Here is a 22,450-nt window from a genome sequence, read left to right on the forward strand (position 1 = left end):
ACTGTCTTCCAGAGAGGTTGTAAAAGTATACAGTCCCACCAGCAATCAATAAGAGTCCCAATTTCTCCACATCTTCCCCAGCATTATACAATGTATAATGGGTCTTACTAAAACAAATAATTTTAATATTGTCAGAATTGTTATCTTTTGCCAATCTAAAACATATGAATTTGTATTTTTCTATCATTTTACTTTTCATTTCCCTGATGATGGTAATGTTGAAAGTACTTCAAATATTTTTAGCCATATGATTTACCTTTTTTTGGCAATGTATGCTCTGTTTCTCTTCATATTATTGATTGTGATATATAAATCCTATACATCTAGGATTTATATAAATCCTATATAAATCCTATATATAAAGCCTATATTAGTTTTCAGTGCTGCAAATATTCTTTAATAAACAGAAATTCTCAATTAAATATGCTTGAGTTTATCCCATTTTATCTTTAGGCATAAAAGTTCTCTTAAATGGAGATAAGAAAGTAGAATTTAAAAGTTTGCTTCAAGCAATTAAATTTCTTATCCACTTGTCCCACTATAGAAAAAGTTTGGAAGTTCCTGCTCTAGAGCTCTAGAGTTTGCCAGGAAAAGTTTTCCCTTTGGGCTTGCCAAAGACTCAAATTTTCATTTATTTTAGCACACTTGCACACTTACTCCAGCCCTCTGGGATCTGTGGAACATTAAGTCCATTGTGGGAGCTGCTCTCATACAAAGTCTTGGACATTCTTTGGAGCCCTCTTTTCTCTGGTCCCCAACTTTCAAGCTATCCAATAACTGGGTTGGAGCAGCATCCTAAATTGTGTTGTATGCTGTCTTTAAAACCCAGTGATGCCTGCCAAGCATTGTGTGTCTTTCATAGTGATAGGAATTTCCAGCCCTAATATGCAATTTGTTATCTAATATCTACTGTCAAACTATCCTTAGGGAGTTTCTCTTTCAGTAGTTTCATGTCAGAAATATTAGAGCCAGTGGCTTCAAAAACTGTTATAGTATAAGGGTATCCTTGAAAACTTTTAAAAGTTCCCCATTTACATGTACAGTTTCCAAATACCCAGGAACTGTTATCAGAGATCTGCTCTTATAAAAAGTCCCCAGATGATATTTGCAGTCACTACAGTTTGATATTTGGGTAAAATGGACAATTTCCATAGATTACTTCTCTTTTGTATTGCTTGCTAAATATCTACTAGGTGTAAGACTTATGGTGCAAGAAGCCTACAAAGTTTGATGTTGGGTGTGCTTAAATGCATGTCAGCTTCAAGCCTCTTTAAACCTGTGACAATTAATGCTGAGACCACTGGAGTTCTGAGGCTTATTTCCTTATTGTTTGTTATTTTCTGGAACTTTTCTGGATCATTCAGAACAGAAAGTAGCCAGATATTTCACATGGTCTCTGTATCACTCAAAGCTGAATTCAAAGAAAGGGAAATGTACAAGTTATTTCCAGCAGAAAAATATTTAATAGAGAATTTTATAGTAAAAAATATTTACAGGTGATGAAAGAGTAGGTGTCAGGAACATATCAAGAGTGCTAGGATTCAGAGGTGAGGAATCTTCCTCTCATTTTCTGAAGTCAATGAATAGACTCTGGAATACCCAGGCTGGCAATGGAACCACATCTAACCACTCATATCTCTACTGGTTTTCTGGCCAGAAAGAGGAAATTATTTGGCTCACTTCTACTTTCCAAGTCCCCCACTAGCAAATCTGATTTGCATCCCTAATAATAGGTGCAAGGACATCGGGAAATTTAGTTGTAAACTTTCTAATTTCATCAATTAGAAGACTAGAAAGGAAGTTGAAAGGCACATTTCACATTTACCCCCAAAGACCAGAGAAGAATTTAAGTGGTTACTATTTCTTAGAAGGATTATCTATTGATGGCTGAGCTATGGGTGTGCTTCACAGATATTTTCTCAGTCTTGACCCTGCCGTCCCTTCCAGCTACCTTTCTCATTGGTTGTTTCAGGCTTCTGGATGCTATTGAGGTCCAGGAATGATTCCTACATCATAGTCCCTCTTTTATTGGGAATTATGGGATTTCTTTGGGACAAGAACTCAGATGGTTCTTTAGTCTCTTGCTAGGCATATTGTCTATTTCAGTAACTGGTCTCCAGGGTAATTAAAAGCATCCTTAGTAAATGTTTGTAACTGAAATCAAATAAATGAATGAATAAACAAATGATTCAGTGAAGCATGATGTATATTATCCTTCATTGCTCTGGATCCAAATAGCCTAAATGTGTAATTGATGATTCATGAAATAATGTGTACTTTTTCAACTTCAGACATTCCTTTTATGCAGTGGTAGAAAGGAATTCTCTATCTTTTCTATATGCTAATAATCACTAATGGATCTCAAGCCAGTAACTACCACAACTGATTCCACCTTCAAATATGAATCACAGATGTAGCTAATTTGTGTATTTGTTGGAGAGCCCATTTCCTTGGGATTTCCACTGTGTCATTATGGAATGAAAAGCACTATATGACTGTCTATTTCTATGTTTGACATTGGATATTTACACTCTTACATGGAAAAAAGTTTTCTTAAGTGGAACATAAATTTTCTCCTACATGTCCCCAGTCCATCTTCATTCTACCTTTCAAATGACCTTCCAGCAGTGACTGGAGGTTCTGGGCTTTGAAGTTACTTGGACCCACCCTGGGGTTGAAGGTCCTTTAATTTAAAGTAAAGAGTAATATTGGAGGATGTTTTATAGTGACTTCAGATTATTTTTTCCTCTTCTCTTAGAATTTATGAGGGATATCATATTAAAAATTTATCTTTTTCTCTTACCCAGTTCTCCTCATATTGTTATTATAAGTACATTTTTGGTAGTTCATTAGCCCACCTGGTGTTACTTTGATGGGAAACTTGTCCTTTCAATCAGTTTGCATGGCATCTATAATATTTAGGTGGGGTTTTCTATTGCCTCCCTTCAATCTACTTGTCAAAGCTTTTTGTCAACACTTTTCCTCCCTGATTTAGAGGGCTTGTGGCCTGCTTTTGAGTTTCCAATGACTTTCTGCAGTTAAAACTATCTGAAATAAAGTTATTGCTTTGTATCTCATAAATGGATGACCACCATTTATTATTTTAGATCCATCTACATTCAAGGCTGTTTTTATTGGAGAAAGAGAAAGAAAAGTGTTTCACAATTTCCCTTTCCCTAAGCAAGAAGGAGATAAATTCAGATTACATAGGGTGATTAATGAGAGGAATCAGTGTTTTCAAGTGTTAGGAAATGTCATTAACATGTGTATATTGTGTAGAAAATATTGAGTCATAAAATGCTCTTAAAGTAATAAATTTAATTCTCATTTAGGTTTGTGTAAAATTTGAAGACAATTTAAAAGTTTTTTTTGTATATTATTAAAGGAACTTGCAATTAATGGAAAATAATGAAGATATAAAATCACCATTTAATAGTTTTAATATTTCTTTTACACAAAAAGTGTTTATACTCTTTAGGAATATATTTCAAATTTATTTGAAATATCAAGCTCTGCAAAATTTATATATGCTTTCTAAGTTTAGACAGGCTTGATAAAGCTCTTCACAGATAGCATCAGATATGTTTGTCAACCTCATTCTAAGGTAAATTAATTCCAGGAGATGTTTACTGCATTTCTCCTATTCTGATATCTTTTCTCTTGGAAGAAGTATCACTGATTTAAGAGGAGAACATGTTCTAAATTTCAGAAGCATTGAATTGTGTGAATTTTCATCTATTGGATGCTTTGAGTTGATAAATTTAGTAATTTGGGTCCAATCTATAAGAACATTTTCCCTATTACTTTTAGAGCTTCTTTTACTTCATTATTTTTCAAGCTATAGATCAGGGGTTCAACATGGGAATCACAATTCCATAAAATACAGGGGCAACTTTCATATTTTCCTGACAATTATTAGAATGAGGCTGTAAGTACATGTAAGAGAGGGTTCCATAGAAAATGGTGACTGCTGTCAGGTGGGAGGCACATGTGGAGAAGGCCTTTTTCCTCCCTGCAGTTGAATGCACCTTTTGGATGGAAGCCAGGATGTATATGTAAGAGAAGAGGACAACTGACGTAGTGAATGTCACGTTGAATCCCACAAAGACACCAAGTAGTATGATGTTCATGCCAATGTCAGAGCATGAAATGGCAATAATCAGGAGAGCATCACAAAAAAAGTGATTAATGGTGTGGGACTTGCAGACGGACAGTGAAAATGTAAAACCCGTGTGTACTGAAGAATTTATTGAGCCAATTACATATGAACCAGCTACGAGTTGGATGCATACGGTGTGGGACATGACTGTGGAATAGTGAAGTGGTTTACAGATGGCTACATAACAGTCCACTGCCATAGCAGCCAGGAGATAACAGTCATTTGTACCAAATGTTCCATAAACCCATCCTTACATTACACATCCCACGAATGAAATTGATTTATTTTCTAATATGAGATTTTGCAATGTCTTGGGAGTGATTGCAGTGGTATAACAGTTATCAACAAATGCCAAATTCTGTAGGAAAAAGTACATGGGTGTTTGAAGTCTGGGATCTGCTTTGATGAGTAGGATCATTCCAATATTGCCCACCATGGAGGTCACGTACATAAGTAGAAATACAATGAAGAGGATATGCCGAAGCCTGTGTTGGGCACTAAATCCCATTAGAAAGAATTCAGTCACTTCAGTGCCATTTCCATGTGTCATGGCTGCCATTGTCTAGGATTGTCTAAGAAAAGAAGAGCGATCTTTGTGACATCTCAAAATCAAAATATTTTTAAGTTTCACTTAACTTTTTTGATTTGGATTTTTATGGCAAACATTCACAGTTGGGTTATTGCTTTCCAGATTATTTTGCTCTTTCTTTGATTTGAAATCCCTGAATTAGCAGTTGCAGTTTAGTAACAGATTCATTTTCAAAATTAGGAAGCTTTTCAGAGAAGAAGACTGACTTCTAATATGTGTGGTTTTAAGAAACATAGGCGATCACAATCTCCCTACCATGTTAAATAATACCCATACTTGCATCAATTAATATGCAAATATTATTATGTACCAATTAAGCAACTTATAATTTTTCTCAGCTCTTTACAACCTTAATCCTGGACCAAGTTCTTTATATTAGTAGCCTTAGCAAAAGAGGAATTTCCTCTGAGATATCTTTAAGGGTCACATGAGTTTCTTGCCCTCCCCAGCCAATGAGACCCAATTCCCAAAAGATTTTCAATTCTTTTTTTTTTTTTTTTTTATCTCATCTCTGTGTGAATATTGCACTATGGAAACTTGGGGAGCCTTATTTTAGAATATCTGGATTATTTATAAGACACCATGTTAAATTTGAATTTCAGGTATACTACAAATAATTTTTAGTGTAAGTGTGTCCTAAATTTTTTATGGGATACTTATAGTCAAAAATTACTTACTGTTTCTTGAAATTCAAATTTAAAAAGATCTATTGCATTTATACTTGCTAAGTGGCAACTCCACATATATTGCTGGGGCTCATCCTCAAGGCTGGGTTTTGAATGACCATGGACCTGAGTCTCCTGCCAGCAAGCCATTGGTTGTTTAATATCCTTTTTTTTTTTTAATTGCAGAAGTTGTAGATTTACAAAAAAGTCATATAAAAAACACAGTGCTCTGATATAGCCCCCAAACATTGGCACTTTGCATTATTTGGTGCCCATGTTAAAGTGATGAAAGAATATTAAAATATTACTGTTCACTCTAGTCTAGTTTACATTAGATGTGTTTTTCCCCATATAGCACCCTAGTATCGTACATTTGTTATACTTCATGAAAGAACACTCATATTTGAACTATTAACCACAGGCATCATTCACAGAAATGTTCAATTATACAGTCCTATGTTTTAACTTCAAATTTTCCTTCTAGTAACTTCCATGACCAAAAGTTCCCATTTTAACCACATCCACAAACACAATTCAGCACTGTTAATTACACTCAAAATAATGTGCTACCGTCACCACTACCCATTTCCAAACATTTATATTCAACCTAAGTAGAAATTCTGCACAAAATACCTCAGCTCCCTATTCTCTACCCCCATTCAGTCACCCAGAAAGCTATATTCTAGATTCTGACTCTATGAGTTTTGAATGAAGGGCTACATTAATTTAGATATGAGTGCAGCTGACTTTAATAAGGAAATGGACCCAAATACCAGCAGCTTAACAAAAATAAAAAAGGTTTATTTAAATAATGCCACATCTCCTTTACAGAATGTTAGAGGAAGAAGTTTTTTTTTTTTTTTAAATCATTTTCAGAATTAAAAAGTGTCCATTTGGTTTAAAGAAAATTAAGGAATTGAAACAGACAGGAAAGTCTGTTATCCTGGTGAGTTAGTTTCATTCAGAGTCTTCAAGACATTATTGTCAGTTTTTAGGGTGATCTTCTGTGATAAAAGTCAGAGTTAATAGCATCAAGAGAAAGATGCAAACCAATAAAATTTGTTTTAAATTAATGAACTATTTCATATTGTTGACAATCTAGGACCTTTCTGAAAGTGTGAGGCTTTTAATTTTGCTCTAAATATATGTTTGTGATTGTACCAGGTGGAGACTCTAACTGCAGGGGAAGGCATCTCCAAGTTGGAGAAGTCACCTGAACAAAAGCATGGTGATGTTGCCCCAGAAGCTAAGAAGGAGAATCAAAATGGACCCACAATTATATACAATTAGGGTGGGAATGCTCTAATTATCAGCAGTTTCTACATTAAACCTCAGATTGCTTTCTCCATACTCCTTTCTGAGATACTCTTAGCTAAAGGAAACATTGAGTCTAGACTTGGTTTCTCTTTATACAAACTGGTGGCTGTTTATTAAGACAAGTTATTTCACTAAAAACTTGACAGGGCATTGACAGTATTTGAGCCATTGCTTTAGATGTTGAATGTCTGAAATGTTTCTAACTCACCCCATCTGCAGGCTGCTACTCTGTTTCCACTTCTGATTTTCTGAAGGTGAAATGCTGCACAAAACCAAAGTTAAACTTACTGGTGAATTTCTCCAACTTCTGTTCTTGCATTTTCCTTCAGGTACTACAGACATGTGTGTCTACTTAGAAAAAACTTCAATAGGAGTTTCTTCTTTGAAGCCATGTTTATTGACAATATTCCTTTCTACAGCTGCTGTAGGAAGATGGATCCCTAGGTGATATTTTTGTATCTGCTACATACAGGGGTTTTATTACGTGAGTTGTAGTATCAGCACTTATTCCCAAGAGAATTTAGACTCATCTAGCTGATTTCAGTGCATAGAGATGAGAGTCCCATTGAGACTTTTTTTTTTTTTTTTTTTTTTTTTTTGTAATCCAGTCTCTCTCCTTTGGGATTTTGTCTTGTTTGCATCCATGATCTTAGCGACCATCAGTGGTTTAAGATTCTGAAAAAATGGTTTGGAATCCTGTATTTTTGGCTTCCACTAAATTTCATCTTCATCATCTGTAAAATAGATCCAATGATCCTATGTAAGTCTTCCTTAATGACATTATAAAAGCAAGGAAGGAATGTGCATGCATGTACATTTTGAACTTGAGGGGCATTGCACATGAGAGGGATTATCATTGTTAGGATTCTCCAAAGCTTTTGGTGCATCAGCTGTTGTTATTGGCACATACTTCAAATATTGTCAAAGCCTGACAATTCCAAGAATGCAACTGAAGTAGTGTCCCCATCATTAGTGAAAAAAGACATTCATGTGTCTTTCTATCTTGGTTCTATCCATGCCTCACTTTATTTACCCCTGGTAGTCATTAGCAGATGGAAGTTCACAGGCATTACCATGGAGTTCTAGACCATCTATTCAGAGAGCTTTTTATGTATCCTGCTTGAAATCAACCGCTAAGTTATTTCATAGGACTGATCCCTTCTCTCCCATGGTGTAGATGCCCTCTAGGTGTCTGGCTGAACACTAAAATCTCTTCTTAAATTTAAATTTTAGTTTCTCTACAAGTGTAATTGGTGATCTCCCAGTGGTTGTCAGGAAGTATGAAAGGGCTTTCTTCCTTGTTCCTCTTTCCTTGGGGATGAACCTGTTGATAAGACTGTGGAAAAGGAGTTTAAATCATGAACTCAGAATCATTCTTTCTGTCTTCAAACCCTGCTCCACTGCTTATTAAATGAGTGAAAATTGGCCAGTTTTTAACCTCTTTGAGACATCAGACATTAGGATTCATGAGTCTAATGATTGAAACATTCATTCCTTTAGTTCATTAATGTTTATTGTAGTGCTCACAATTTTTTAATTTGTTTTCTGAATATATACCAAGTAACAGGTATGTTCTACTTGAATTTGTTTTACCAAAAGCTAACTATTCTAAAAGGAAATCTGGGCTGAACCTGATGATGGTAATCAGAGTTGCTTACAAGATATCATCCAATCAAACATCCCATCATATTTTGACCACTGAGTCTTCACTGTTACTCTTGCCACTAGTCTGAAGCATGCCTAAAGGAGAATTAAAATTAGTTTTCAATGTAATGAGGCTCTGGTTTTTCTTCCCCAAGGACATTGGCCATACTTCCTACTGTTCTACATGTGGTCTTTCTTCAAAAGCTTCACCTAATTCCAGTTAATTCTATTTCCCTTTCATATGCTCCCTGCTTTCCATCCCCATAATCACTGTCTTGTTTCATTTTAAGTTTGGTATGTCGATTCAGGATTACAACAGCAACCTTCTAAATGATCTCTTTCTCATAAGTCTGGCCATCTTACTAAATACACATTATGTGTTTTGTTTTCCTGGAATAAATTTCTGCAATGACTTTCCATGTCTCTCAGGATACATTTCAAAGTACTTAGCTAAGCTTACAAGGCCCTTCATAGTGGGCTGACTGTGGTCAGCTCCAGCCTTACCACTGGCAGCACTGCCACTCCTCAGGGGCATGTCTTTTCTAATAATACAGAAACTCACTGCCTCCTGCTTACCTGCACTTTCCTCCATTCACATTCCTCCTGGTTAATACAAACTTATCCTTTCATTCTTGATTCATGGATATATGCACCTGGTTCCTCCTCTCTCCTTTTGTGACTTATATCTTCTCTCTTTCATCACATCACCATGGACCTGGCTGTATAGCTACTGTTTTTCCTATGTGATAATTACTTTGTGAATCACTAGTTTACTCTGGTGACTTCTTTGAAGGCAAGTATACTCATTTGTGATGAGGCATGTGCCAAGTATGGTGTTTGAAATCCACGTGCATTCAAATTTTCATGGAACAACACATGAAATACCAGGCAAGGGTCTTATCATTTGGGGCCTTTGGTGTCTTGGTGAGGAGTTGAGACTATATTCTAGGTTTGATAGGGGGCCATTGTAGTGTGAGCATGGGAGGTAGGAGGGTCTGTGTTAGGTCACTCATCCTGCTCTTTGGAGTCTAGATTATAAAAGCCAAAGTTGAATTTAAGAGACCATTCACAAGCCCTATCCTCAAATTCAAGTGGGAAATAATGGCAGCTTGGATTAGGATGTCATATGGAAAAGGGAGATAACTCTACTTAATTATACAATTTTGAAAGTGTAGTATTTATAGGAATTGCTTCTGTATTGAATTAGAGAAGTGGAAGATGGCATTGAAGTTTGACTCCTAGATTCATGTTCTGATGTGTTCTGTGTATGGTGGGGCCATTTAAGTGTGATGGACAGGATAGAATGTTGAGTAGGCTAAAGCAGAGTTCAGATAAAGCAGGAAAGAACATGGCCAAAAGGAAAAAAAACCTAAATACTTGAAAAATAAAAGAAATAGAAACGGCTTTGTAAGGCATTTTCTCAAAGCTGCAAATTGCTAAAAGCTTAAAACAGGGTTCTCCAGGGTTTTGAGGAGTTGAAGAGAGGATTCCTTTGGTTTTCAAAAACTTCTCTTTGTAGCTGAGTCATGAAGTAAACACATCCATGGATTAAAGCTCAGCAGCATGGGGCATTTGGCAAAACTCACAGTCTGATGCAAAGACAAAGACATTCCAAGCAACTCATCCTCCCACTCCATTTCTCCCCTCAGCTGATTAAACTACCAGGGGATTCTGTGGAAGGGAAGCTGGTGTCCTTTCAGCCCTGGTCAGTCCCTTGAAAACATGAGAACCAAAGTGCCTAATTGTCATTCCTGCAACTTTGAGGGAGCAGTTGTAGCTGGTCTCCAAGCCCTCCCTTTCTGACAGTCTATAGTTTGTTATTGAGGTACCATAACTGGGTATATTGGTTGTTTTCTTCTGAAATAACTATTTGTTCACTGCCATTCTTCCTGCAACAAAAAATCTGAGGCTTGCCTGAGCACTTCCTCCAAACCATTTAGTCACTCTTTGTCATCTGATAGTATACTTTGGCCTCAATTCCTAGAATATTTTCTTTTTTGGAGCATTTCTTAAATAATATTTCCACGAATGTTTCAGTACTTCCCTGAACAAGGAAAGTGAGATGCATAGTGATACAATTTTCCTGGTATTCATGTCTCCTGATTTCTAATCACCAAGAGACTAGGGACAAATTATCTGTTTCTTTGCCTTTTTTTTTTCAAATTTGAAATTTACTTTATTTGTCAAATTAAAAAAAATAAAACAAAACATTTCCAAACAAAACACATCAAAGAAATGGGAAAAACAAATATCCTAAAATAACTTCATTCCTTCCAATATACTCCTACCATACTGAAAGAAAATTAATGAACCATAGTCAAAACTGAGCATTCCCATATCATTGAGATCAGCCTCAATATCTTGTCTGTTCTTATTAGATTATTGTTCCCCCTTCCCTAGCTGCTGTTTATCTCTATGTCCCTTATATTCTACAATATAGGATACTTATTTTACAGTTTCACAGAGTTCACATAAGTGGTAACATACAGTCCTTTTGTGTCTGGCTTATTTCACTCAGCATAATGTCCTCAGTATTCATCCATGTTTTCATATGTTTCACGACCTCTTTCCTTCTTACTGCTGCATAGTATTCCATAGTATGTATATGCCACATTTTGTTTATCTACTCAAGTGATGAAGGACATTTAGGTTGTTTCTATCTCTTAGCACTATGCCACTATGAAATATCTGTTCATGTCAGTTGCTTTCATGTCCTGTGGGTAAATACCAAGAAGTGAAATTGCTGGCTCATAAGGTAACTCAAATATCTAGTTTTCTGTGGAATCACCAAACTGTCTTCCATAGTGGCTGAACCATTATACAGTCCCAACAGCAATGAATAAGAGTTCCAATTTCTCCACATTCTCTCCATCATTTGTAGTTTCCTGTTTGCTTAATAGCAGCCATTCTTATTGGTGTGAGATGATATGTCATTGTGGTCTTGATTTGCAGTTCTCTAATAGCTAGCAAAGATGAACATTTTTTCTTTTGTTTTTTAGCCATTTGTATTTCCTCTTCAGAGAAATGCCTTTTCATATCCTTGTACATTTTATAATTGGATTTTTGTACTATTGTAATTGAGTTGTAAGATTTCTTTATATATACAAGATATCAACAACTTACCAGATAAATGGATTCTAAACATTTTCTCTGATTGAATTGGCTGCCCCTTTACCTTTTTGACAAATTCTTTTGAGGTCAGAAGCTTTTAATTATGAGGAGTTCACATGTATCTATTTTTTTCTTTCATTGCTTGTGCTTTGGATGTAAGGTCTAGCACTAGGCCTTGAAGATGCTTCCTTAGATAATCTTCTAGGAGTTTCATACTTCTGTCTCTCATATTGAGATGTTTGATCCATGTTGAGTTAATTTTCATGTAGGGTGTAATGTAGGGGTTCTGTTTCATTCTTTTGGATATAGGTATCTAGCTCTCCCAGACCCATTTGTTGAAGAAGATGTTATGTCCCAGTTCAGTGGATTTTGGAACCTTACCAAAAATCAGTTGACCATAGATCTGTTTCATTGCCTTTTGCAGAGTCTAGAGGCTGCCCACATTCCTTGGTTCATGACTCCTTTCCTCCTCATTCAAAGCCAGGACAGTTGCACTTCTCCGACTATTCTCGTGTAGTCACCTGGCCCTCCACCTCTGATCTCAGCTGGGAAAACTTCTTTATAGGAATATTCTGTTTAGGCAGGATCTACCTGGATAATCCAGGATAATCTTCCCACCCCAAGTTCCTTAACTTTATCACTTCTGCAAAGTTACTTTTCCCATATTAAGTAACATTGCCCCAGATTCAGGGTATGAGAATTTGGACCTCATTGGAGAACCATTATGGTGACAAATACAGAAATACACCTATGAGTGGAGTGGTTGGATCTTTATGAAATATTCCACATTAAAAGATAATGCAATTTATTTACTAAATTAGTGTTAATGCTTTATACTAATAAAATCATTGTCTAGTGGGCATTACTAAGACAAATATTTTTATTATTGTCAGAATTCTTATCTTTTGCCAATCAAAAATATATGAAATGGTATTTTACTATCATTTGAATTTTCATTTCCCTGATGATAGTAATGTTGAGAATCCTTCAAATATTTTTATCCAAATGATTTACCTTTTTGCAATGTCTGCTCTGTTTCTCTTTATATTGTTGATTCTATGTGGTTTTGCTATGTTGTTGATACAAATCCTACATTAGTTATAAGTGTTGCAAAAATTCTTTAGTAAATACAAATTCTCAATTTGGAATGCTGGAGTTTATCCAGTTTTTATCCTTTGACTTAAAACTTCTCTTACATGGAGGTGTGAAACCAGAGTGTAAAAGTTTGTTTCAAGCATTTAAATTTCTAACACATTTGGCCTGTTATAGAAAAAGTTTGGCAGCTCCTGTTCTAGAGCTTTAGAAGTCTTCAAGAAAGCTCCTCTCTTTGAGCTTGCAAATGACTCAACATGGTGTTTTCTGGCAAAATTACTCTCACCCAATGGGATCTGTGGAATCTTAAGACCAAGATGTAAGCTCCTCTCATACTAAAGCTTGGATATTCTTTGGAGCCCTCTTTTATTCTCATTCCCAACTTTCAAGCTACACAATAAATATTTTGGAGCAAAATTCTCAAATATGTTATATGCTGCCTTAAAAACCCAGTGATGCCTGCCAAGCACTCTGTGTCTTTCATAGTGGTAGGAATTTCCAGCCCTAATACATAATTTGTTATCTAATATCTATTATTGAACTATCATTAGGGAGTTCCTCTTTTAGTAGTTTCATGTCTTAAATGGCAGAACCAGTCAGTGGCTTCACAAACTGTTACAGTATTAGAGACTACTTGGAAAGTTTTAAAATTTCCCCTTATTAAATGTACAGTTTCCAAATCCCCAGGAACTGTTATCAGAGATCTGTTCTTTTAAAAATTCCCCATGTGATTGTTGCAGTAAGTACAGATTGATATTTGGGTAAAATGGACACTGTCCATGTGATTTCTTCTACTGTGTATTGGTTGCTAAATATCTACTAAGGGTGAAATTAAGTACTATGTGCAAAGGGTCTATAAAATTTGATGCCTGGTGTGTACTTCAATACACATCTATTTCAAACCTCTTAAACCCATGAACTTAATGATGAGGCCATTGGCATTCTGCTGCTTATTTCCTTATGGTTTATTATATTCTGGAACTTTTCAGGGTCATTCAGAACCAAAAGTACCCAGATATTTGACATGGTGTGTATATCTATGAAAGTTGAATTCAAGAAAAGGGAAACATGCAAGTTATTTCAAACAGAAAAAGATTTAATAAAGGAAACTTTATACTTAAAAATATTTGCAGTTGATGGAAGAATAGGCATCAGGAACACATCAAGAGTGCTGGGACTGAAGGGTCAGGAATCTGCATCTCATATTCTGAAGTCAAGGAATAGACCCTGGAATCCCTAGTCTGGCAATTGAACCACATCTAACCACTCATGTCATTACTGCTTTGCTGGCCAGAAAGAAGATAGCATTTGGTTCATCAGGAAATTTAGTTCTGAACTTTCTAACTTCATCAATTAGAATTAGGGTGGAATGGAAGTGGAAAGAACTTTTTACAACATGAGATAAAGATTTCACCCCCCAACATGAGATAAAGATTTCACTGATTATTACTTAGGAGGGTTCCTTACTGATGGTTTAGCTTTGGGCTTCTGATTCAGGCATATTTTCTCAGTCTTCATCTTGCCTTCCCCTCCTGCTACCTTTCTAATTCATTATCTCAGTCTTCTGGCTTCTCTTCAGGTCTAGGAATGAGTCCTACAAACAAAATAATACTTCTTTTCTTGGGAAATAGAGTTTTTTTTTAAATTTTGGAGCAATAACTAGGTGTTTCTTTGGGCTCTCCCTAGACATACTGTCTATTTCAATTACAGTGGACTCACTGTGTGCCATCAGTAAATGTTTGAAACTGCAGTAAATGAATGAATGAAGAAATGACCCATTCTCACTTAGGCTATAATTTTCTTCCTTCCCCTGTACCCAAATAGCCTAAAAGTGTAATGATTCATGATAATGTGTAATTATTCAAATTCAGACCTTCCTATTTTACAGTGGTAGAAAGGAATGCTCTCTCTTTAATGTAGGCTAACAATTGCTAATGAACCTCAAGCCAGAACCTACCACAAATGATTCCACCTTAAAATAAGCCTCATAGATGTGGGCTACTTTTGGCTCTTTGTTGGAGATCCCATGTTTTGGGATTTCTGTAATGTCATCATTGTATGCAAAGCACTGTATGACACTCTATTCCCATGGTTGCCATTGGATGTTTACACTCTTACATGAAGAAAAGTTTTTTTTTTTTTTAATGGAACTCAGCTTTTCTCCTACAGGGCATGAGTTCATCTTTATTCTACCTTTCTAATGACCCTTCAGCAGTGTCTGGAGGTTCTGGGCATTGTAGATATTTGGGCCCATCCTGGGCTTGAAGTTCCTTTCTTTTACAATAAAAAAGTCTTTTGGGAGGAGAGTCTATATGGAATTCAGGTTATTTTTTCCCCTTCTATTTTATGAGGGATATTATATTGAAAAATTTATATTTTTCTCTCACACAATTCTCCTCATATTTTTACTCATAAGTAGGCTTTCTGATAGTTCAATAGCCTACCTGGTGTTACTTTGATGGGAAACTTGTTCTTTCAACCAGTTAGCATGGCATCTATAGTAGTCAAGTGGGGTTTTCTATTCCCTGCCCTCATTATACTCACCAAAGCTTTTCTGTCAACACTTCTTCTTCCTGATTTAGAGAGCTCAGGGACCTCATTGGAGTTCCCGTTGACTTTCTGTAGTTTAAATTTTCTTAATAAAATCATTAGTATGTAACTCATAAATGGATGATATCTGTCTAGTATTATAGAGCCATATACATTCTAGACTCTCTGTCTCCATTGGAGAGAAAAAAAAAAGAAAACTGTTTCACCACTTCCCCTTCCCTAAGCAAGAAAGAGATAGATTCAAATCAAAGGGGGTAACTAATGAGAGAAATCAGGGTTTTCAAGTGTTTGGAAATGTCATTAACATGGGCATGATGTATAGAAGATAGTCTGAGTCATGAAATGCTTTTTAAGTAATAAACATATTTTACTTTCAGGTTTGTGAAAAACTTGAAGACAATTTAAAAGAGCTTCATTTTAGATAGTTAAAGGAACTTGTAATTAATGGAAAATAATGATGTTTTAATACTCTTTATTTAATCTTTTAAATATTTATTATATACAACCAAGAGTTTACTCCTGAAGGGTATATTTGTAATTTATTTGAAGTACTAATAATTTGCAAAAGTTTTATAGTCTTTAAAATTTAGATAGCCTTAATAAAGTTCTTTTCCAAAAGTTATGTCAGATTTGTTTCTCAACATTATTCTAGACTTAAATAATTCCAGGAGATGTTTACTGTGCTTCTCCCATTCTGATATGTTTCCTTTTGGGAAAAGTATCACTGATCTAGAGAAGAACATGCTCTCAGTTTCAGAAACATTAAATTATATGAATTCATGTCTTCTGGATGCTTTGAGATACTGAGCTTTAATAATTTGATTCCAGTCTAGAACAATGTCTTCCCTATTACTTTTAGAGCTCCTTTTACTTCCTTATTTCTCAAGCTGTAGATCATGGGGTTCAACATGGGAATCACAATTCCATAAAATATGGAGGCAACTTTCATATTCTCCTGGGAAATATTAGAATGAGGCTGTAGGTACATGTAAGTGAGAGTTCCATAGAAAATGGTAACTGCTGTAAGGTGGGAGGCACATGTCGAGAAGGCTTTTTTCCTCCCTGCAGTAGAAGGCATCTTTAAGATGGCAGATAGGATGTATATATAAGAGAAGATGACAACTGACATAGTGAATGTCAAGTTGAATCCCACAAAGACAGCAAGTAGCATGATGTTGATGCCAATGTTGGAGCATGAAATGGCAAGAATTGGGGGAGCATCACAGAAAAAGTGATTAATTGTGTGGGACTTGCAAAAGGACAGTGAATATGTAAAACCTGTGTGCACAGAGGAGTTTATTGAGCCAATGACATATGAACCAGCTACCAGTAGGATGCATACTGTATGGGACATGACTGTGGAATAGCGAAGTGGTTTACAGATGGCTACATAACGGTCCACTGCCATAGCAGCCAGGAGGTAACAGTCATTTGTAGCAAATGTTGCATAAAACCATGATTGCATTACACATCCCACAAATGAAATTGACTTATTCTCTGATATGATATTATGCAACATCTTGGGAGTGATAGCAGAAGTATAGCAGATATCAACAAATGCCAAATGTTGTAGTAAAAAGTACATGGGTGTTTGAAGTCTGGAGTCAGTTTTGATGAGTAGGATCATTCCAATATTACCCACCATGGAGGTCATGTAGATCAGTAGAAATACCATGAAGAGGACATGCTGAAACCTGTGCTGGGTAGCAAATCCCAGAAGAAAGAATTCTGTCACTTCAGTGTCATTTCCTTCTGTCATGGCTGTCAATGTCTAGGATTGTCCAAAAAAAGATGGGAGATCTTTGTAATGTCTCAAAGTCAAAATATTCTCAAGTTTCAATTCACTTTCTTTGACTTGGATTTTCAGTCAAACATCCACAATTTTTCAATTCTTTTGATTGAAATCACTGAGTAAGCAATTACAGTTTAGCCATGGATTCATTTTCAAAATTAAGAATATTTTCACAGAATAAGTCTGACTGCTAATTATGTGTGGGATTGAGAAACATATGAACACACATTCCTGACTATGTTAAACACATGTCCAAGCTTGCATCAATTAATATGCAAATATGATTACGTACTGTTTAAAAAACTTATAATTTTTGTCAGCTATTTACTATCTTTAACCTCATCCAAGCTCTTGACATTAGTACCCTTAGTTACAGAGGAATTTTCCCTGAGGTATCTTTAAGTGTCATTGGAGGTTCAAGGTTCTCCCTAGCCAACCAGAACCAATTCCCAAAAGATTTTCAATTCCCTTTCTTCTTGTACTAGGGAAACTTTGGAAGCCTTATTTTAGATTTGCCAGATGATTTATACAACACCCAGTTAAATTTGAATTTCAGATACACTACAAATAATTTTTTAGTGTGTTGCCTAAATATTGCATGGGGTACTTTTAGTGAAAAATTACTCATCATTTCTTGAAATTCAAATTTATCCAGGTGTCTTGATTTTATACTTGTTAAGTGGCAACCTTACATGTGTTTCCATGGCTCTCTCCTTCAGGCTGGGTTCCTGAATGACTATGGGCTAGAATGCTACTGTTCTCTACCCCTTCCTATTTTGGTATTTTTTTAATACACTTTTTTTAATTAGAGAAGTTGTAAGTTTACAGAAAAATCATGTAAAAATACAGTGTCCCCATATAGTCCTCTAATGTTGACACTTTGCATTAAAGTTTTGCCTATGTTACAGGTGGTATTAGTATAAAAAATCATTACTGATAACTACAGCGTGTAGTTTACATTAGGTATATTTCCCCGTATAGCATCCTAGTATTAACCCCTTGTACTAGTGTTGTAAATTTGTTATAATTCATGAAATAACACTCATATTTGCTCTATTAACCATAGCCATTGTCCACAACATGGTTCACTTGTTACACAGTCCTATGTATTGTCTTCAAATTTTCCTTGTACCTTCCAGGACCAAAACTTCCCCTTTTAGCTGCATTCACAAAGACAATTCAGAACTGCTAATTACATTCACAATAGTGTGCTACCACCATTTCCAAATATTTGTAATCAACCTAAACAGAAATTCTGCATAAATCACCTCAGCAACCCATTCTTTACCCCATTCAACCCTCCAGCAACCTATATTCTAGATTCTAATTATATGAGTTTTGCTTTATATAATTGCTCATAACAGTAAGAGCATAGTATTTGTTCTTTTGTGTCATGCTTATTCACTCAGCTTAATGTCTGCAAGGTTCATCTGTGTTGTCAGAGATGTCAGGGCTTCTTTCCTTCTTACAGCTGAATAATATTCCTGTGTGTGCATATATGATATTTGTGTATCCAATTATTGGTTGATGGACACATGAGTTGCTTCATACTTTGGGCAGTTGTGGATAATACTGCTAAAAATTATGGACTGCTTCAGAATGTGTAGGCATCCTTGTGCAGGGGCCATGTTAACATTCTCTGTATCATTCCAATTTCAGTATATCTGCTGCCAAAGCAAGCACCCTCCATTGGATTTTATGTAATTGGGATCAAGTATTGTGATGTCATTGAGATTTGGTGTTTATTTTTACAGTAGCCAGTCTTATTTTAACAAATTCATAACAATTATGTTTTCAAATATCTATAAGTTAACTTGAGCATCCTGACACGTAATTTCTAATACTGCTAAGGTAGGAACTAAGTCCTGTCAGTTGTATGTTTTATGTCTCAGAATGCACTATTTATAAAAAAAAATCAAAAGGGGGAAAATTGATATATATCAATGTGTTTTTTATTCCACTTTTAATTGTGGAGTATTATAATGTTTGTGAATTTGGGCAGATATGAAATTAAGCATTTAAAGGATTCCTAAACCTAACCAGTTCAACTGGCAAAACTGGCATCATCTAGAAATAGGTGTATCTGAGAGGTGTAGTTGCAAATTTTGCAGCTAAATGAGTTTTGTCCTGTTTGATGTGCATTGGATACAGAATATTTAATGCCAGCAGTGATGCTTTTACCAACAGTGTTTGAGAGTTGTTATTTGCTTGTTGTTATTAAACTATGAAGTCTACTCTTGAACATAAATCATTAGTGCCATTGTTTAAACCTTGAGATGTATTCAAAGCAAATGAGAATAAAAATGGTGGAATTACTTTTGAAAGTTCCTTCAACCTTCTGCCCCATGCTGAGTAATGTAAAAGATAGTGAGAAAACCTGGACTGCAAAACTCCTGGAAATGTAAGGTAATACATAGCAAAGGTGACTGTAAAGTAGTACCAAGTTCACAACCTCGTAGGGAAAATACTTATCAACTGCACTTTGAAAAGGAACCTGCTAACCAGTGTGGAGGTCCTGGCATGAGGCTTGTGCTGCCAGGAGGACTTTTTCCATCACTGAAATTCAGACCTTGGTTTACAAAGCTAAGTGGGGATACAGAATGAACCTCATATACCCGAAGTGTATGGACACCAATATGGTGTAGATCCTTGAGGGCTACTATCTCGGTGAAGAATATTTTAGAAGAAATTTCTGATGGATGACAATACAATGGCAGTAACAATATAACAAACATGCACTACCCTAGGATCCAATTGAAGGGCTACATTCATTTAGATATGAGTACAGTTGACTTTGATAAGGAAAACGGTCCCAGAATGCAACAAGCTGAACAAAATAAAACATTTATTTAAATGAAGCCACATCTCCTTTACAGGATGCTAGAGGTAAATGGGTTCTAACTATTTTCAGGAATAAAAACTGTCAGTTTTGTCCAAAGAAAATTAAGCAATCTGCACAGACTGGAATCTCTGTTACAATGGTGAATAAGTTGCTTTCAGTGTCTTCAAAATATTAGTCAGTTTTTAGGTTTATCTTCTGTGATAAAAGTCAGGGTTAATTTTTTCAAAAGAGAAATGCAAAGCAAATACTGAATGGTTTAATTTAAGGAAATATCTCAAGTGGTTTCAGGATCTAGAAAACTTACTTAACCTGTGGGGCTTTTAATTTCCCTCTCTCTATATATATTTGTGATTGTACCAGGTGGAGAGCCTAACTGCCAGGGGAGACATCTCCTGTTTGAAGAAGCAACTTCAACAAAAGGATAGTGAAGCTGTCCCACAAGCTAAGGGAGAGAAGCAAAATGGACCCACAATTTAATACAGTTAGGGTGGGGATGCTCTAATTATCAGCAATTTCTACCTTAAACCACACATGAGTTTTTTTGTACTCCTTTCTGAGATATTCTTAACTAAAGCAAACATTGAGTCTAGACTTGGTTTCTATTTACTACAGACTGTTAGCTGGTTATTAAGAACAATTATTTCACTAAAAATTTTACTGGGCATCAACAATATTTGATCCATTGCTTTAGGTGCCGAATGTCTGAAGTGTTCCTAACTCACCCCATCTGCAGTTTGCTACTCCAATTCCACTTCTGATTTTCTGAAGGTGAAATGCTGCACAAAACCAAAGGTAAACTTCTTGGTTAATTTCTCCTTTTGTTCTTTCATTTTCCTTCATACACTACAGAAATGCATGTCTACTTAGAAAAAACTGCAATAGGAGTTACTTCTTTAAAGCCATATTCATTGAGAATATTACATTCTATACCTGCTGTAGGAAGGTGAATCCCAAGGTGATATTTTTGTATCTGCAACCAATGGGGGTTTATTTTGAGGGTTTTAGTATTAGGACTTATTCCCAATAGTCTTAATAGTATACTCTTCTGGCTGATTTGAGTGCATAGAGGTGAGATTCTCAGTTGACACCTTTTTTTTTTTTTTTTTAATTTCAAGTTTCTCTCCTTTGGGATTTTGTCTTGTTTCATCCATGATCTTAGGGAAAATCAGTGGTTTGGGATTCTGAAAGCATAGTTTGGAATCCTGGATCTTCTGTTCCCTTTAAATTTCAATTTCATCATCTGTAAAATAGTCCAGTGATACCATATGTGGTTGCCTTAGAGATGTTATAAAAGCAAGGAAGCAATGGTGCATACATGTACATTTTGATCTTGAATTGCTTTACATTTGAACAGGATTGTCATTGTTAGGATTCTCCAAATCTTTTGCTGCATGAGCTGTTGCCATTGCCACATTCTTCAAGTATTACCAAAGCCTGACATGTCCAAGATTGCAGTGGAAGCTGTGTCCCCATCATCAGTGAAGAAAGACATTCATGTTTTTCTATCTTGGTCTATTCAGGCCTAATTTTGTTAACCCTCTGGTAGTCATTAGCAGAAGGGAGTTCACAGGCATTGCCTTGTAGTTCTAGAATTTATTCAGAGAGCTCTTTAAGTATCCTACTTGAAATCAACTGCCAAGTGACTGCATAGGATTGAATCCCTTCTCTCCTATGGTGTAGATGCCCTGAAAGGAGTCTGGCTGAACACTAAAAGCTCTTCTTAAATTCAAATTTTATTTTCTCTAGTAGTATAATCTGTGATCTCTCAGTGATTATCAAATATTATGAAATGTCTGTCTTCCTTGATCTTCTCTCTGGGGGTATGAACCTGTTCATGAGATTCTATGGCAGAAGAGTTTAAATCACAAACTTTCAGCACCATTATGTCTGTTTTCCAGTGTTACTCCAGTGCTTATTAAATGTGTGACAATGGGACAGTTATTGAACCTCTTTGAGACTTCAGCATTAGGTTTCATGAGTTTAATAATTAAAACAATCATTCATTTATTTAATAATATTTATTAAAGTGCTCACTATTTTTTAATTTATTTCATGAAATCTAGCAAGTAGCAGGCATGTTCTTGCTGCACTTTGATTGACCAAAAGCTGATTATTTTAGAAGGAAATCCAGGATGAACCAGATGTTTATGATCAGAGTTGCTTACAAGGTATCATATTATCCGAACAAACATCCCATCATGTTTGACCACTTACTTTTCACAGTTATTCTTGCCCCAAGTCCTAGGCATGCCTGAAAGGGAATTAAAATTCTCAGGTTTCAAAGTAGTGAGGCATTGGTTTTTCTTCCCCAAGGACTTTATCCATACTTCCACAGTTCTACTTGTGGTCTTTATTCAAATCACTCATTAAAGCCCAGTTAAGTTTCTCTTTCATATACTCCTTACTCTCCATCCCCATATTCACTGTTTCACTTCATAGTAAGTTTGATACTTTGGCTCAGGATTATAACAGAAACTGATTTTTATTTTAATTTTATTAAGATTGTTCACATACCATAGAATTTTCCAAAGATCCAAAGTTTACAATCAATTGCCATGGAACCATCATTCAACTGTGCATCCATCATCACAATTATTTTTTTTTTTCAATTTTTAGAACACTTTCATTACTCCAGACAAGAAATAAAGACAAAAAAAAAAAAAGATATTCAAATACTCCCATACCCCTA

General features: G+C 35.6%; 1 protein-coding gene and 2 pseudogenes across 1 annotated transcript; all 3 read right to left on the reverse strand.

Annotated features, from left to right (window-relative positions):
- Positions 1-3,780: 3,780 nt before the first annotated feature.
- LOC119538840 lies at positions 3,781-4,709 on the reverse strand (annotated as a pseudogene).
- Positions 4,710-15,956: 11,247 nt separating this feature from the next.
- LOC119538184 (putative olfactory receptor 5AK3) lies at positions 15,957-16,886 on the reverse strand. The gene has a single exon (XM_037840994.1). It carries the CDS (start codon positions 16,884-16,886, stop codon positions 15,957-15,959), a length of 930 nt encoding a protein of 309 aa, XP_037696922.1.
- Positions 16,887-18,497: 1,611 nt separating this feature from the next.
- On the reverse strand, positions 18,498-18,598 carry LOC119538879 (annotated as a pseudogene).
- Positions 18,599-22,450: the final 3,852 nt, after the last annotated feature.

Source organism: Choloepus didactylus, chromosome 6 (genome assembly GCF_015220235.1).
Source record: "Choloepus didactylus isolate mChoDid1 chromosome 6, mChoDid1.pri, whole genome shotgun sequence".
In the NCBI taxonomy this organism is placed as follows: domain Eukaryota; kingdom Metazoa; phylum Chordata; class Mammalia; order Pilosa; family Megalonychidae; genus Choloepus; species Choloepus didactylus.

What these genes read in the sequence shown, in the direction of transcription:
- LOC119538184 (XM_037840994.1), bottom strand. Translation starts at nt 16,886, where the DNA reads ATGACAGAAGGAAATGACACTGAAGTGACAGAATTCTTTCTTCTGGGA.